Genomic DNA, 18,555 nt, shown 5'->3' with positions numbered 1-18,555 from the left:
AGTACTGAATAGGGATTAGAAGAAACGGCTGCCTTTACAAAATGGGATTACAATTAAAACATGCCTTTTCTAGGGTACATACATCCTCTCAAACCAGCACAGTAGGCTTAGTTTCTCCTTTGCAGGAAGAAGTTTCCTAAGGGTAAGCCCCAAAATCGAGCGCCTAGCCCATCAAATTGGTAGTCTCCAACGCTTACAAGAGTATCAGGGCTTCCCCAGATGGGGAAGTTTAATATTTCCACCTTTTTCCACAATTCCCTCAAGGCGACTTTGCAAATACTTTTTAATCTTTTGCCTAGATTACTCTGGGCTACATTAGAACTTAATCATCCTTCTGTTTTCAAAAGTAAAGCAGGCAGAGAGATGTTTGGTCTGCACACCCTCTTAATAATAAAGGAGCACTCAACAAAATTGTATCCATTTTGCAGCTCTTGTTTAGAATAAAAAATAATTGTTTTTAACAATTAGGAGACTAAATAACAAATAAAAATGTTGCGAGATTAAATAACGGGCCTTCCAAACTTCACTGTCTACTTTTCAAACAGCCCTGAGGCAATCACCAATTTCTTCCATGTTCAACTTTGCAGAAAAGGTTATCTGCAAATCAATCTGCTATCACTTCAAAACAATATTTGATTTCAGCAAGCTTATGGTTTCTCCTCATTCTCCTCCTTCTCCTCCCCCCAAACCCCTTTTTCTTACTTCAACAAGCAATCAACTTTAAAGGCTAATAATGTCCAACCTAAAATCAACCAGTTTTTTTTCTAAAATGACTGGCCAACACAAACTGTTTATCAGCGACTTAACAGTAGTTTTACTTTAAAAGTTTGTTTGTTTGTTTTGTTCCTATTAACTTTTTTGGGGGGTCAGACAGGATTTCTATTAGAAAAGAATTTGGTAATACAGGTAAATGGATCACGATCATTCTAGGTAGAAAAACAGTATGAACATAAAAGGTGTAGGTGGGAAAGTGGAGAGGACATTTAGAGGTGGTAAATAAATCAATTTTTAGGTGGTAAAATAAGTCAATTTACATGAACCACTATTTTATACAAGTGAACAGAGGAAGATAAGTCTGAGAAGATAATCTGAACACAAATTAGAAAGACCCTTTAAGGCTGGGCTGAGTGAAAATTGAGAGCTATTAATACCCATTGAGGTAGTAAGTGACTTGATTAAAGTGTTAGTGCCAGCAAAGGTTACTTCTGAAATCAAAACTATGTTAATGTAACTCATGAAGGTAACTGCCTATTAAAAGAGAAAATTAGACACATCCATGCATTAAAAAAGGGAAATATTACTAACATTTTCCTAGGCATGTAAATAAATCAGAGGTCTTCAAATCTTTTCTGTTATTCATTTTCTTCATGCAGTCAACCAGTCTGGTTGATTCTTCCTTACAACAGCCATTCTTTGGTTTACCTACTCAACGTTGTTTACCCTAGTTCAGGCCCTTACTATCTATACTATCCTAACAGCTTTGTAACTAGCCTCCCATAACTTCTCCCTGCACACTACTGCAACACTGTCAGAGAATCACTCTGACGGGGGGTGGGGGTCCCAGATAAGGTCACTTTTACAGGTTGTTGCTGCTCTAACTCTATAATTATCACCTGCCAAATTGCCAAACTCAGCCCTCCCTCTTTGTGACTTCATCAGAGTCTCACAAAAGGAGAAGGAAGTATCTTGAGCATCAGAGCTGATACTTTCTGCTTTGCTATCTTTCTGCTCTAGCTGCTATCTTTAATCCTCAATGACAACATATACCTGTCAATCTCAGATGTTTTAATGCTTCTGTTCACAGTCCAGTGTGGGTTAAGTCCACCAACACAGTGGGGTACTCCTGTGTTACATGCCTGGAAGCCCTTGCCCACACTTACACATTTAATACATACTTTTTGAGCATCTCCATGACGCACTACAAATAGGCACCAAGGATACGGCAGTGGAAACACAGTCTATATTCCTCCCACCCATGGAAATTATATTCTAGAGGAGGTGAGAGAGATACTTTATCAAAGTAAGTACAATATATACTTACATGGTGAGAGCTACTAAAAAAATAGAGGAGGAAAATGTGTGGGACAGAGGAAATGGTTATAATTTTAAGGTGGCTAAAGAAAACCTTGCCAAGGAGGTTTAAGTCAATAATTTTAAAAAATTAAAACTGAGTCAGATACATGGAGGAATAAATGTTCTAGGCAAAGGAACTAGAAAAGGAAAAAGAATAGTTGGAAACATGACTGGCAGGTTCAAGAAACAAGGACCCAGTGTAACTAAAACAGACTGAGAAAGAGGGCAGAAGTAAATGAAATCAGAGGTAATAGTGGGTAATATATAAGGGGGATCAAAAAACTAAAGCTCAAGGATTAAATCCAGCCTTCTACCAGTTTTGTAAATAAAATTTTACAGAATGGCTGAATTCATACTATAAGTGTAGAGTTGCATGGTTACAACAGAGACTAAAGAGTGCTGGAAGGAAATGGGGAGATCCAATTTAGAATATTATTACAAAAATCCAGTTGAGAGATGATGATGACTTGGACCAGTGGTAGCCATGGAGCTGGCAAAAAGTAGTTAAGAGTCTTGATATATTTTAAAATCAGATTAGGGTGTAAGAGAATCATTAGCCAAAAATGACCTTGTCTTGGGGAAGGATGCAGAAAGAGCAGTTCTGGAAAGGGAGATGTGGAGCTCAGTTTTAGACATGTTAAATTTGAGAAGCCTATTATTAGCTATTCAGAGGCAGATATTGGAATCATAGTTGGATATATGAGCCCGGCATTCACGGGAGAGTTAAAGAATGGAGATATAAATGTAGGAGTCATCAATGCATAAATGGTTTCTAATGTCATGAGACTAAACAGGCATACCAAGAATATAAGTATATAGAAAAGAGAGTAAATTCAAGGACTGAGTCCTGGAACAATAAATGTCTAGAAGTTAGGAAGATGAGGAAACTGATAATGAATAGTCAGAAAGGTAGGAAGAAAATCAAAAAAATCTAGGTATTGGCATAGAAGCCAAGTAGAAAAGTTTTTCAAAGATAGGGTGATCAGTTATGTTAAATGCTGCTAAGTAAAATGAGGACTGGGAAATGACCACTGGATTTAGCAACTTGGAGGTCAGTGATGACCTTGATAAGAGAAGTTCTAATAGAGTGGAAGAGAGAAAAAGCCTGATTGAAGTAGGTTCAAGAGAAAATAGGAGGACTGTAAGTGGAAACAATGAATACAGACAACTGTTTCAAGAAGTTTTACACATATCCCAGAGTAATTTGGGCAGTGAATGAAAGAAGTATTTGCAAAGTCCCCTTGAGGGACTAGGGAGATAGGAAGAAATATTCAACTTCCCATTTGGAGAATTCCAGATATTCTCGCAAGCAGTGGAGACAACCAAATCAACAGGCCAAGCCCTCAATCTTGGGATTCACCCCTATGAAACTTACTCCCGCAAAGGATAGGCTTAGCCTACTTATAATTATGCCTAAGAGTCACCCACAGAGAACCTCCTTCATTGCTCAGATATGACATCTCTCTCTAAGCCAACTCGGCAGGTGACTCACTGACCTCCCCCACTATATGGGATCTGAGTCCCAGGGGTATAAATCTCCCTGGCAACGTGGGAAAGAACTCCAGGGATTTGCAAGGACCTGGCATTATGGGACTGAGAAAGCCTTATTGACCAAAAGGGGGAAGAAAGAAATGAGAAAAAATAAAGTCTCAGTGGCAGAAATTTCAAACAGAGTAGAGAGGTTATCCTGGAGGTTACTCTTATGCATTATATATAGATATTCCTTCTTAATTTACGGTGTATTGGAGTGACTAGAGGGAAGTACTTGAAACTGTTGAGCTGTGTTCCAGTAGCCTTGATCCTTAAAGACGATTGCATAAAAATATAACTTTTACAATGTGACTGTGTGACTGTGAAAATCTGTGTCTGATGCTCTTTTTATCCAGGGTATAGACAGATGAGTAAAAAAATATGGATAAAAAATAGGGGGGATAAGTATAAAATAAATTGGGTAGATGGAAATACTAGTCATCAATGAGAAGGAAGGGTAAAGGGTATGTTATGTATGAGTTTTTTTCTTTTTTACTTCTTTTTCTGGAGTGTTTCAAATGTTCTAAAAAATGATGATGATGATGAATACACAACTATGTGATGACATTGTGAGTCACTGATTTTACACCATGTATGGAATGTATGTGTGTGAGGATTTGTCAAAAATATTAAAAACGCTTTTTGTACAAGTAGAGGGCTTGGCTTTAGAAGCATAGAGAGTATATGCATAGTAACAGGAGGGAAGGCTGAATTTATGGACTCTGTATTGACTGATTATTAAGGGCAATATAGATGAGAAGGATGCAGCGCTCCATCCCATAAGAATATCAAATAGATGATACAGTATGTGTTTTAGTTTGCAAGCTGCCAGAATGCAATATACCTGAATTGGAATGGCTTTTATAAAGGAAATTTAACAAGTTCCAATTTACAGATCTAAGCCTATAAAAATGTCCAAACCAAGGCATCCAGAAAAAGATACCTTAATTCAAGGAAGGCTGAAGGGTTAGGAACATTTCTGTCAGTTGGATAGTCACGTGGCTGGCATTTGCTGGTTCCTTGCTCCTGGGCTCCATTGCCTTCAGCCTCTGTTCCTGTGGGTTTCCTCAGTTTGCATCTCTGGGGCTGGCTTTCATTTCTTGGCTTCCCTTGGCCAGGTTCTGGCTTGCTTAACAACTCATGGTGATGTCTGCTGGGCTCCTAGCATCTCCAAACATCTGTGTCTCTGTTCTCCAAGTGTCTGCATCTGTGTCAACTCTGCTCTGAAGTTTCTGTTGGCTCTATCATTTCTGAGGTTTCTCCAAAATGTTTCCCCTTTTAAATATTCTAGTAAACTAATCAAGACCCACCTGAAATGGGTGGAGCCATATCTCCATCTAATCAAAAGTCACACCCACAATTGGGTGTATCACATCTCCACAGATAAAATCTAATCAGAAGCTTCCACTTCTACTTCTACTTCTACTGAACTAAATTAGAATTAAAAGAAACAGCTGCCCGACAAGATTGGATCAGGATTGAAACATGGCTTTTCTGGGGATGTACTACTTTCAGTAAGTAGTTGCCAGCAAAGCAAAAATGTCACAATAAAAGTACACAGAACATGCTATGGGAACATCTGAGGAATAGTTAAGTCTTGCTAAGGGATACAGGAAGGCTTTTGAGATTCTTCTATTAATGTAGATAAACATCAAAATCAGAAATTACTCTAAAATTGAATATATAGACGTCTTTAATCTGTTCTATATCGTAGTTCTCAGAACTTGGGTGAAAAGTAAAAGAAATTAATGTACAAAGAAAATATGAGAATCATTTAAAATTTTTAATTATCATTAATTTACAAGTAACAAAATAAATTAAAAAGATGATTGATAATCAACCCCAAGTTAAAATAAATCTGAAGGGACTTTCAACTTCATTAATTATTAAAAAAATAAACAAAAAAAACTTTCAGGGTTTGCAATGGAAGATTTCATTTAAAAAAGGGGAATTTAAGCCACAGGACTGAACTGGAATTACACTGATTTTATTGCCTCCACAATCCTGGCTGGGATGGGTGGGGAAAGGAAGTGATCCTTTAACACTGGGCCAATTGTGGACAAAAGACCTTTTCCTTGATTCACCACAGAACTGCTGAAACAAAGCTGGAACAATCAAAAAGGTTTGAATAAAGGCAAGAAGTTATCAAGAAAATGAAAACAGAGAATATCATGAATTTAGAGGATATGGATGGCAAGTTAATAATTATATATCTTTAATCTATAATCTAATAAATGGGTACCTTCTTTACCATTCTTGGGTTTCCTCCCACATCTTTACCTACTACCCACCACAAGGAAGTACTCTCTTAGACACCCTGGAAACTAAATCAAGGAAAGGAGCCACCACACTCACTACCAAAAATCCATGGTCAGTCTCTTAGGTTTCTATTCCTGGTTAAGGCCCTGTCTCTTCCCAGATTGACTCAAATCAGAACTATTCAACCCTTCGGAGATGTGTCATCATTCTTCCATATCACAAAAAAAGAAAATAAAGCAGAAGAAAAAAGGATCCCAATCAGCCTTAACATTCATGTGGCATGTGGGTGGAAGGAGGAAGTTATTCCTTAAATTATTTATCTCTCTTTTGTAACAGTTAAGAACTTTCATATATCAGTGACATCTAATTCAGTTTTTGCAAAACCAGTAAGCCTCTAATTATCAAAAATTATCAAAATAAAAGTCAATTCAAAGTAATTTTTAAAACCAAAAACTATATTTTAGAAAACACAAGATATATACAAAGTCAACAATTACAAAGTATGGGGTTATCTCCTATTTGAAATCATACATTTAACATTATATTCTTAATTAGTGGTCTACGAAATTATTCATGTTCACAAGAAATAGCCAGGAATACTAAATTAGTTTCAGATATTATCACATGGAGAAAAACAACTAATTGTGGGAAGCAATTACTTAATAAAATGAAAATTAATACACCAGAACCTCACAAGATTTCAGTTATTACAACTAAAGCTGAAAACTGCAATGGTCATCTAAGGAATGGCTCTACCAACTCTCCAAATATCTACTTAAACTCACAGAATCCACTTGCAAAGTATTTCCCTTTGGCTGTGTCATTATTCAATATGCTTTCAAGGAACATGGTGATGAAAGAAGAAAAATACCTCTTTCTAACGTAACCATACTGGCAAGAACATCAACATTATCAGTATTCAAAGAATGTCTTGGCAGGTTAAACCTTCATAAAAAGAAGGAACACTATCTAATCCAAATTGTCAAAACAGCATTAGTACTTTTCATATTATGTGCAATATGATTGTTTCTAAGGCAGAAAAAAAATCAAAGAAAGGAAAGACACCAATACAGTCATGTCTAAATTTTATGCAAATACAAAAAAGATCTTCAGAAAAGCAAATAAGGAACAATGAAAACAAGAATGTTTAAAAGAAAAAGGGTAAGAACATGGTAGGACTCAATGTTCAGAGTTTACTATAACACGCTGATGCTTTTTGGGGAAATTTAACAATATATTTTAACATTTTTGAGGTACCACAGTATTATTAAGAAACAAAAAAATTCAAAAAAGATCTGGTATTTAAAGCAAAGCCTGAAGATAGACTGCTTCATTCCAATTCATTCCATGATTTCCTTGTATAATAATAGCCAATGTTTAATTTTACTATTTAATACTTTTAATAATCTTATATTTTCATGGCATAAAACTCTCACCATACTTTCCAGGATTTGAACTGCATCTGAAATTACTAAATTCCATAGAAGAATATAAATTCTTGCTCAATATAAATTCATATATGGTGTCCTCCAACTATAATCAAATGCAGTATACTATAAAATACTGCTTTTCTTTCTCAAAAGATAATGTCTATATTGTTAATATTACACTTGAGAAAATGACATAAACTTATCAAAAGCTTAGAAGATATTTGACTTTCAATGAATAAATTAAAAGCTTTTATATCAATTTCAAATACATGTGAAATACTCATTTCTGCTGTGATGCAATAATCTTGTTTTTTTCTTTTCTCTTATTTAAAACTTTTCTCCTTGGTTGTATTCTTTTTTTTCTTTTAAAAATATATTATTCCTATTTCTCTTAATATTACATTTCTTTCTGTTTTCCTTATCATATGTTTCTTCTGTCCTTGATCTTTTCTTACCTTGGGGACGTTCAACTTTTAATAATTGAACTTTTGGATCAGGAGGTTATAGGGTTGTTTATATTAGCAAGGTGAGTTTCTGTCCACCAACATCCTGAAAATCATAGCACAGAGCTGGAAGAGATCTCAAGGTGTCATTTGGTTGAGCTCTCTGCCAGCAGGAACAGGTGGCTGACTATTTTAATTTTTTAAAAGAATTTTTAAAGATGACCAAAGATTTTGATCACAAATATTCCACTTGGCTAGGTTTGATAAATAATCTTCTTGATAACAAGTAAAAAGATATGGGATAGAAAGAAAACTGGACCAAAAAGCACCAAATCTGGGTTCTGCGTTCACTATTACTTATCATATATCAAATAATCCCTTTGATCCCTCTGAATTTCATGTTCCCAAACAAGTTGCAGGGAACACAAGTTATTGTAAGAACCAAAGAAAATTATGTAAATACTTTGAAATTTGGAAAAGAACTATATAAAGGCAAAGTAATATCAAAATGGGAAAACAGTATAATATAGTGTCAAGAAGCTCTATTCTGTAGGTATGCTGTTTAAACCCCACCTCAACTAATTATTTAACACTGAGCAAATTAGTAAACCTCTTTGACTTCACTTCAGAGGACAACTACAAAATTGATGTCTACCTCATTTGGTTGTTGTGAGGATTACAGGAGATTAGGGAAACCAGCATAGGTCCTGGCATTCTATAGGCCTTCAATAAGTGTTAACTCCCTATGCCCACCAGGCTTACAGACTTTTGATGTGTGGTTCTGTTCTCCTTCCTTTAAATATTTTAAGGTAGTCACATAGAATTTTAAGTACAGAATAATCAGAAAATATGAAAGCTTTCTTTCCTACGGCTCATTCAGCAACAAAATGAATTTTTTCCCATATCTGCCCTATTTTGAAAAATAGAAAGAAATGAACTGGTTTCTTTTAAAAAACAAACAAAAAACTCTTTCAAAGAAGAAAAGCTTAGAAGACAAGATGAAAAAAACTGTCATTAAACTATAAACTCCTTGAAGGAAGAGAATAAGTCTTATTCATCTTGATATTTTCAGAATCCATCACAGTATTTAACAAAAGGAAGCACTCAAACATTTCTTGGATAAAAAGTCTGCTGAGGAAATTGATGATCTTAGAAATTAAGAAATGAAAGGTGAATCAGATTTCATATAGACATTAGATGATGAATTAAAAGATGCTCTCACATAATAAAAATAAAATCAAATTGGACCAAACTTCTGAAAGAAGACTCTTTACATACCTAATTGTTTTAGTTTGCTAGCTGCCGGAATGCAATATACCAGAAATGGAATGGCTTTTTAAAAGGGGAATTTAATAAGCTGCTAGTTTACAGTTCTAAGGCTGAGAAATTGTCTCAATTAAAACAAGTCTATAGAAATGTCCAATCTAAGGTATCCAAGGAAAGATACCTTGGTTCAAGAAGGCTGATGAAGCTCAGGGTTTCTCTTTCAAGTGAGAAGGCACATGGTGAACACAGCCAGGGCCTCTCTCTCAGCTGGAAGGGCACATGGCAAACACGGTGTCATCTGCTAGCTTTCTCTCCTGGCTTCTGGTTTCATGAAGCTCCCTGGGAGACATTTTCTTTTTTCATCTCCAAAGGTTGCTGGCTTGTGGACCTCCTGCTTCGTGGTGCTGCAGTATTCTCTGCTCTCTCTGAATCTCCCATTCTCCAAAATGTTTCCTCTTTTATAGGACCCCAGAAACTTATTAAGGCCCACCCAAATGGGTGGAGACATGTCATCACTTAATCCAGCTGAACAACCACTCTTGATTAAATCACATTTCCAGGGAGATGATCTGATTACAGTTTCAAACATACAGTATTGAATAGGGATTATTCTGCCTTTATGAAATGGCATTTTGATTAAAACATGGCTTTTCTAGGGGACGTACATCCTTTCAAACCAGCACACTAATTTAGATAAATACACTGTCCCTTCACTGAATCATACAACAATGCTTACCTTGTTATGTATAAAAACAATCCTTAAGTCAGGTTTAAGGATTCCATAGCTTATGAGGAGATCTTGGACCTTTTTTATTTCATCTTTACATTTTTTGGAAGTTGAGTAAAACTGCTTTCTTACAGGGAGATTCTTAAATAATCTTAAAGCAGTTACTGTTGTACCTGTTGGCAGATAAGATGGAAGGATATTTAGATTTTGATTGATATTCACAGATCTTCAAATCCATATGCAATTAAGTAATTAGCCCCTTCTTTCACTGACCATCAGTTCTCTTTCAACTCTTAGAAACCCAAAGAAGGCTCAACTTTGCAAGGTATCCTAGTCCCTCCTAGACTTTATTTGTAACAAAACTGGCCTACTAAGTATGATCTCTTCTATATGATCTGAACAAGAAATATCTTATTTCTACCACTACAGAGAAACATGGGCTCATCAGAATGCAAGTATCTGCTTTGAAATTTCTTGTATCTATGTCTATAGATTTGGCAACTTTCTCTGAAGTCTTCAATTTCAATGTATAGCATATGATAGCAATCCTTTTGCACTTAACAGAGGTTCATTTATTTAAGGATATTTTCCCATTTTAGGTCTATAAAGCACTCGTTTTTGCCTTGCAAGAAAATGTGAAACTGTTATTCATTCCTTCAATCAATAAATGTCTTACCAATAACGGACAAAACGCAAATGATATAATAATATGTACATCCATGACTGCTGCCTACAAAAAGTATCTTACGATGTTATTTACAAGCCACAACCTGTTTTCAGAGATGCACTCTTTAAGTTATATAAGATGCTTACCCGACCATCACCACCTAGATATCCTCAAGACACTTCAAACCAGCAACACCCAGACTTCAAGTTATCTTCCTCCTTAAGTCTAATACTATATCTGAAATCCCTTTCTCAGTTACATCTGCCATCCAACAGCTTTCCAAAGCCAGAAACTTCAGAGTTAACTGACTGTTCCTTCTACCTCTTACTGCCTGTGTTGATTTGGAGCTGTTTCCCCATAAAACGTGTTCTTAAACTACATCCATTCCTGTGGGTGTGAACTCATTATCAATAAGACCTTCTGAAGAGGTTACTTCAGTTAAGATGTGATCCAGGTGAATCAGAATAGGTCTTACTGCCATTATTGGAGGCCTTACAGGGAAGGTCACAGAGAGAGGAAGCCACAGGGAGAAGCCAGAAGCTGAAAGTCAACAAAATCTGGAAGAAAAAGGAGACGTCAGGAGAGGCTGTCATGTATACTGCCATGTGATAGAAAAGCCAAGGACCAATGATCACTGACAGCCAGCCCCCAAACACCACAGTGTTCTGGGAGAAAGAACTGTCTTGGTGATGCACTGATTTCGGACTTCACAGTCTCAAAACTGTGAGCTGATAAATTCCCATTTTTTAAGCCAACCGATTCTATGGCACTGGATTTAGCAGCAAGGAAAGAAAGTTTTTGTTTCAGAAATTGGGGTGCTGCTATTGCAAGTACCTAAAAATGTGGAAACAGATTTGGAACTGAGTAATGGGTAGAGGTTGGAAAAATTGTGAGTTCTTGAGAAAAAAAGCCTAGATTGTTGTGAAGATTTAAAGAGACTGCTGGTAGAAATATGGACATTATAGGTACTTTCAATGAGACCTTAGAAGGAAATGATGAATGCGTTATTGGAAACTGGAGGAAAGGTGATCATTGTTTTAAAGTGGCAGAGAAGTTGGCAAATTGAGTTCTAAAGATGGATGGTAAGCCGAACTTGATACCAACGAATTTAGATTTCAGCTGAGGAGATTTTCAAGCTAGTATGAAAGATGCAGTCTGGCTTCTCTCTGCAGCTTATTGTAAAATGCAGCAGGAAACGGATAACCCGAGAAATGAACTCTTAAACACAAACTCTTAAGCACAGAAATTGATAGTGTGGAAAATTCTGAGCCTATCCAGATAATATGCTCTAAAACTAGGGCCAAAGTGACACTATCAGGGATCTCTCTGAGCTTCCACAAAGTTAGTCCTTGGAAAACAGGCTGGACCCAGTCAGCCATTTCAGTAGAAGTCAGGACTGAAAATGCAGTTATACAAGAAGGTTCTACTATCTAATGGTTTGAGCTGCATGCAAAGTCATCAAAGCTTCTGCAGAATTTGCATAAGCAGAACCACTACCAGCCTGGACTGAAAGTGAGAAAGAAGGACAAATTTAAAGAAGAATAACATCAAGGGCAGAACCATGGAAGTCAAGGTCTGGACCAAAGGGATCTCCTCAGGACAAGACAGGAGGCCCACACAAGAGTGTGGAAAGGACAGTTTCACTTCTATATTTGGAGAGGGCAGGCAATCTGCTGTGGTGTTGAAGGGGGAGCTGGCTTTGCTCCCCATTGTTCATGGAGAATGCTGTGACCCCAGTGCTCACAGATGGTAGGGCCTGTGGTCTCAAAAATACTCAGAGAGGTTGTGGCCTATGTCTGAGGTTCATGGAGAGCACAGCTGCCATCCTGATGTTTAAAAAGAATGGAGCCTTCACTCCAGTGTTTGGAAAGAGTACGGCCAAAATCACAAGCACTTGGAAGAAGTGGGGCTACCACTCCATCAGGCCTGGAGGAAAAAGCATCAATCACAGATGTTTCAGACCTTGAAATCTAATGGAGTTTGCCCTGCTGAGCTGTGAATTGTTTAGGACCAATGAACCCTGGTTTCCTTCCAATTTTTCTCTTCTGGAATGGGAATGTTTATCCAATGCCTGCCCCTCCATTGTACAATAGAAGCAGATAACATGATTTGTAGGTTTCACAGTTCCACAGATAGGACAGATCACATCCATAACCAATTTTGATGAGACCTTGTACTTTACAATTATTACTAAAATGATTTACAGCTTGTGATGTTGTGATAGTATGAATGTATTTCACATATATAAATAACATGCTTTTTTGGGGTCTAGGGGACAGACTGTGGTGGTCTGGAGCTATGTATACTAGAAAAACACGTCCTTAAACTTAATCTATTACTACTGTGGATGTGAACTCTCGATGAGGTTACTTCAGTCAAGGTGTGGCCCTGTTGAATCAGGATGGATCTCCATCCTATTACTGAAGGGAAAGTCACAGAGAGAACGAGGAAAGCCACAAGGAACAGCTAGAAGTTAGAGGTTAATGGAACCCAGAAAAGAAAGGAGAAGTCAGGAGAGGATGCGATATGAGTGCCAGGTGACAGAAAAGCTAATGACCGATGATTGCCAGTAGAATGCCAGTCTTCTGGGAGGTCATCATTGCCTTGATGATACCTTGATTTTGGAATTCTCTTAGCCTCAAGATAATGAGCCAATAAATTTCCATTGTTTAAGCCAGCCCACTGCATGGTATTTGTTTTGGCAGTAATGAAACTAAAATGCTGCCAATACTGCATAATTCATCTTGGCCTCTGTGTTCTATCCCAAAAATCTCTCTCAAATCTGTTAAGTCCCTTCTTTCCTTTCAAACCTTAGTTCGAAGTAACATCTCTTATGGTACAACACAACTTTTGGTAGGAATTATAATATCCGACCACTTAATTCTGCCAATACCATAAATCTGATATTATTCCTTTGCCTAAAACGTTTCAATAGCTCACCATGATTTCAAAATAAGGCCCTTCATAACCTAATGCCTGACGTGCCCAATTTCCTGTTTCTGCTACCCCTAAGCCCTCTCACTGCAATCTAATATCATTCTGATGCTATTTAACTACCTTATTGGCTTTCTAGCTATACCTCTTTGTATTATTTTTAGTGATTACTCTAGCAATTACAAATAGTGATAACAGAAGTGAACTATATGTCACAAATAATATAAATACCTTGCAGCAGTTTAATTACCTTTACTCTTTTGTACTATTTTGTCATGTACTTTACTCCTACATATCTTATAAACTCTGTAAAATGTTGTTTTATATTTTCTTTTTAAAATAATTTTTTTAATTTAATCTTTCAAATTTTTGACATATTTAACTTTTCCAGTGTTTTTCTTTCCTTCTTTCAGATTTCAGTCACCATCTAGGACCATTTTTCTTCAGCTTAAAAAGCTTCCTTTAGTATTTCCCATAGTACAAGTCTGCTGGTGATTAATTTTCTCAGCTTTTATATTTATGAAATTGCCTTTATTTTGTCTTTATCTCATAAGGACATTTTTGCTGAACACAGAATTGTAAGTTGACAATTTTTTTAAATGCTCAATCCATTTTCTTTCTATGTTTTTTATGAAAAGTTACCTGCCATTCTTTTTGTTGCTCCCCTGAATGTATTTTTTTAAGCTGCCTTTCTTTTGTTTCCAGCAGTATATGATGTGCCTCGCTGTGCTTTTGTTTATATTTATTCCACTAGGGGTTCACTGAGTTTCTTGGACCCGTGACTAGGTGTCTTCAAGCAAATTTGCTAATTTTTTTGACATTTTCTCTTCAGATTATTTTTCTGCCCCAACCACTTCCTTCCCCTCTGTTTTCCTTTTGGCATTCTTATTATAAATATGATATTATGCCATCTAATCTTGCCCCACAAATTTCTATTACTTTTTATTCTATTTTCTCTCTGTACTTCAGTTTACATAATTTCTGTTGACGTATCTTTAAGAATACTCTGTTGTTAAGCCCATCCAATTAATTCTTCAGATATTCTAGCATTTTCATTTTGGTTCTTTTTTTAGAGTTTTCATTTCTCTGCTGAAATCCTCTATCATCTTACCAATTTTGACCACCTTTTCTTCCAGATTCTTTAATATGTTAGTTGTTTATATAGTTTTTTTCTGCTAATTCAAATATGCAGGCCATCTATGGGTTTGATTATGTTACTTATTTTTCCTCTCAATTATGGATCCTATTTACCTTTCTCCATTTCTCTCATAATTTTTATTATTTGCTGGACATGGTGTATATAAGAATGATAGATACTGAAGTAGATACTGTTTTTCCCAAAAGAAGGTGCTTCCTTTCCTCAGTCAAGCGGCTAGAGTTCAGAGCTTTCATCTAAATAGGAATTTATTTTTATTAGAGTTGAGTTATCCCTTTATTTAGTTTTAGTTCACCTCTGGTTTCAAATATCTTGAGGATACAATCAGACCTCTTACTCTAGTAGTACTGTAGGTCTAAGCACTAGATATCTTTCTTCACAGCTCAGTCCCACCTTTCATTACTGCTTACTTAGCAAAAGTCCTGATTAGAAGATTTGACATGTAAGGTTGTCTACCACTGAGTTTGAGATTTCCATATTCCAATATGCTATGTCAGCCCCATATTTGACTACTGAAAGTTCATCTGGTTTCTCTTAATATCATAAATGTTCCCACCCATACTATACTCACTTTGTTGCCTGCCTATGCTTCCAGACCCAGTTAATGCTCCCAGAGATGCAAGTGGCCATAAGTCTCTTCTCATCTAGGAAGGAATCATTTATCTCTTCAACTTAATTTATTTAAACTTCTTTGTGACACAGCTCTTCAATAGGATTAAAGAAAGGTATTTTTTCATCATTTTTTTTCTCATTACAACACAGGGACCAATGGTCTCCTGAAATCTATATCCATCATTCTTCTCTTGCTGAAAAATTATATTTCAACTCCTTACCTACCACCTTCAAATTCCCACCATCTACAAACTCAATTATTATCTCTTCTAAAAAACTCTCTAACCGCCTTCAAGGCAGCTGGTGGCTTTATTTTACTGTCATTATTTCCCCAATAGTCTCTGAGTTCCTAGATGAGAAAAAGAGTATCATCATCTGCAGCTGCAGATGGAGGGAAGGAAGGCAGGCAGAAATCAACAGAGTAAAATATAAAAGTATTTATGAAAGGAAAATATAATCTGTTGATTTTTGAAATCATATTTTATACATCAAAGACCACAATATACCTACACAATCTGTACTTTGGCAAATTATTGCTTTAGCAGCTAAAAATATTCTCTTAGAACAAACTTAGAATTAGCAATAAGGTGAGAAATACATATGTTTGAACAAAATTTACTGATGGAGAAGACTTTTTCTGATTCCAAATGAAATATGCATTCTTGAAAAAACAAATACCAAGTAATACTGGACAATAAGGAGGAGGCACCAGTATACTATCATATTTTACAAGAGAACTGTTCAGCTCTCTAACTTTAGCACATTCTGCAAACACCAGAATTAAACTGCAGTCCTGTAATATGCAACCTGTTATATTTTTACATGACCCTATGTGATGCCTTCTAATGGCAGCTATTTATATTCCTAATGTAAAGAGGTATGGTTACTTAAATATATCAGGAAGTTTTCTTAAAGCACTCAATGAATAAAGATTCCACTACTTCAATTAAGATGAAAAGATCTCTTAATAATGTAAAATTACACATAGTAGGGATTTACAAAGAACATGATGCTCTACTCTAATAAAAGGGTAAGAAAAGGAAATATCTTGTCAGAGTACTTTATATATCACTTTTGATATTTGAGAAATTCCTAATGCAGTATACCAGGAGGTATTAAAAGAATTTGTCTAGGAAGGTAAATCAATTTAGAAAGCTTAATGCTGATTACCTAGGGTAAAGGGAATAGATGTCATGACAGAAAAGGAGACAACCAAAATGTAATTCAATCACAGTTCTTGGTGAAGTGGTCTAAAACCTGGAGAATTATTTTTGCATTTCCTATTATTTTAAAAAATATTGTAAAACAAAAGTGAAGAAAAACAAGGGTAATTTAAAACAACATATTGTTAAATGTACATATAATTTAAAATTGCTAAATTAATCCATAAAACAAGTAACTACACCTGGAAAAATCAGAACTAAAATTTCCAGCAATCTAGTTTTTAAATTTTCAAATATGCTTTTTTAAAGGGGTGACAAATTTATCAATGCGTAAGATTTTGTTATGAACTGACTCTTTCAGACTTTCTACAGGTGTCATTCCATCAGAGAGTGTGCGGGAGTAACTGTTAAGCATGGATGTTCACACTTCAGCAGAATTAATCTACAAGAACCCTTAATGCACAGGTATAAATTAGGATGGTTGAACTCTAGTTTTATCTTACACAGAAAATATTTAAATGGAACCTGAATGACAGCTGGTGAAATGTGAGTCTATGATCCAAGCACTCAAAAAATATTAGGACTAAGGCAAAATAAATGTGAAAACGTTTTTGAAAGTATTTGTGGATTTGTATAATACATATATGTAGAGCAATTTGAAATTAAGAACTTGACTTGTTTTTTTGTTTTGTTTTGTTTTCCCTGTCAATTAATTGTATTTAAGAGACAAAAAAAATAAGTTATGAAAGGCAAACTGACCTTCCAAGTACGCTGTTTCTCAGGATAAAAGGAATATGGTAAAGAAAATAAGGCTCATTTATTGACTAAAGAAACTCCCCAATATACATACCTGGTTTCATTAACTAAAGGAAGAAGAACAAGGACAGAGAAATCAACAAGCAAAAGGGCAATGATCAAATATGCAACTATGTGATGTTATTAAGAATTACTGATTGTAAAAAAAAAAAAAAAAAAGGGCAATGATCAGGTGGATTCGTATTTAAGGACTGTTATTTCATAGTTTCCATAGAGATGAATACAGAGAAGCATGAGAACTATGAATGATGCAGAATCACTGCCCATTGAGATTAGATTCACTACTACCAAGATATAAATAACCACAATTACGTTTTATAAGGTAATCAGATTACTTCAAAGTACTCTGCTGAATAGCCACTCAAATACCTCCTAATGGTTTCCCATTTTGAACTCGTCTAAGAACTGGGGTCAGAACATTTTTGGAGAGGGATCATATTAAACAGGCTTCTCTTTGTCCTAACCTTCAATACACTGGAAAAGAATCACAACCTATTTTTTTAATCAAAATGTGTACAATATTTATAATTGTACATGAAATTTTAGCTGTTAGAATTCAGCGCATTTCCATTAACTGAATAAATGAGAAAAAAAATACTTAAATCATTTTCTTAGAATTTCTACTAACTTCTTTCCCTACGTGGACACAAAAAAATATTAACTCTAAATGGGCAAAAGCAAACAGAAACTTTATGTTTATGAGGTTTCATAAAATAAGAGAAAGAGAGAATTTAGTATCAGTATTAAGATAAAAGAAAATAAATTTCAATGAAGAAACAATAATAAAGCCATTAAAGGAGTTATGTGACTTTCAACTCTAAACAAATTTTTTTTCCTTAGAAGTAGTTACTAAGGGTACATAAAAAACATATCATATCAATTAAACTATAATAAAAATTACATATAATTGTATGAAACACTAAAGAGGTAAGTTATAGTAGCAACAATTATTGAGATATTTCATTTACTTACTTAGTGCAAAATAATACAGAAAAGGGAGGAAATAGGTAAAGATATTAGATGAAACAGCACAAGCAATGAATTGGTAATTGTTGAAACTTGTGCATGGTTTTGAAGTTTTCCATAAATAAACAAATACATTTTAAATAATTTATTTAATTCATAATACCTTGGTGGCATGATTTATCACCATGATTACTACATCAATAATGTTCTAAGTATTTAAATAAAATATTATTCTTCATATATAAAGAGGACACAAATGGTACAGCAATAGTAAACTAAGAGCTTTTATAGTTTTCACAACAAAGTAACTAACCCATGGAATTGTCTACAGATTTTAACACAGTTCCTCTTGAGAAATCTAAGTATTTAAGAGATTGAGAACAACTCTAAATATTTAAGAATTGCCGGCTAGGGTAAATTTTAAGGCTAAATATTCACTTGGAATTTAACTAGCCCTTATCAGGACAAAGCTACTAAGCAACACATTTGAATTTGACAGAAAAGATAAAGAAT

The 18,555-nt window shown here is 35.3% G+C and overlaps 1 protein-coding gene and 1 long non-coding RNA gene across 13 annotated transcripts in view; one reads left to right on the top strand and one right to left on the bottom strand.

Annotated features, from left to right (window-relative positions):
• The window catches only part of PMS1 (PMS1 homolog 1, mismatch repair system component), a 124,703-nt gene that overhangs the window by 70,217 nt on the left and 35,931 nt on the right, over positions 1 to 18,555 (bottom strand). For 10 of the 12 annotated variants that reach the window (XM_077154431.1, XM_077154427.1, XM_077154425.1 and 7 more), the window contains one exon: positions 9,738 to 9,901. In XM_077154431.1, the coding sequence (XP_077010546.1) occupies positions 9,738 to 9,901 (164 nt within the window). Of the gene's footprint in view, positions 1 to 1,305; positions 2,009 to 9,737; positions 9,902 to 18,555 lie in introns of those variants that run through there. The other 2 variants (XM_077154435.1, XM_077154434.1) reach the window with 1 other exon arrangement.
• Positions 1,674 to 16,862, top strand: LOC143677876 (uncharacterized). The gene is made up of 3 exons (XR_013172962.1): positions 1,674 to 2,020; positions 15,081 to 15,210; positions 16,622 to 16,862. It is a non-coding gene; the product is annotated as an uncharacterized LOC143677876 (long non-coding RNA).

The sequence above is a fragment of the Tamandua tetradactyla genome, chromosome 3, assembly GCF_023851605.1.
Source record: "Tamandua tetradactyla isolate mTamTet1 chromosome 3, mTamTet1.pri, whole genome shotgun sequence".
NCBI classification, from domain to species: Eukaryota; Metazoa; Chordata; class Mammalia; order Pilosa; family Myrmecophagidae; genus Tamandua; species Tamandua tetradactyla.
This window is presented reverse-complemented; position numbering and strand designations above follow the sequence as displayed.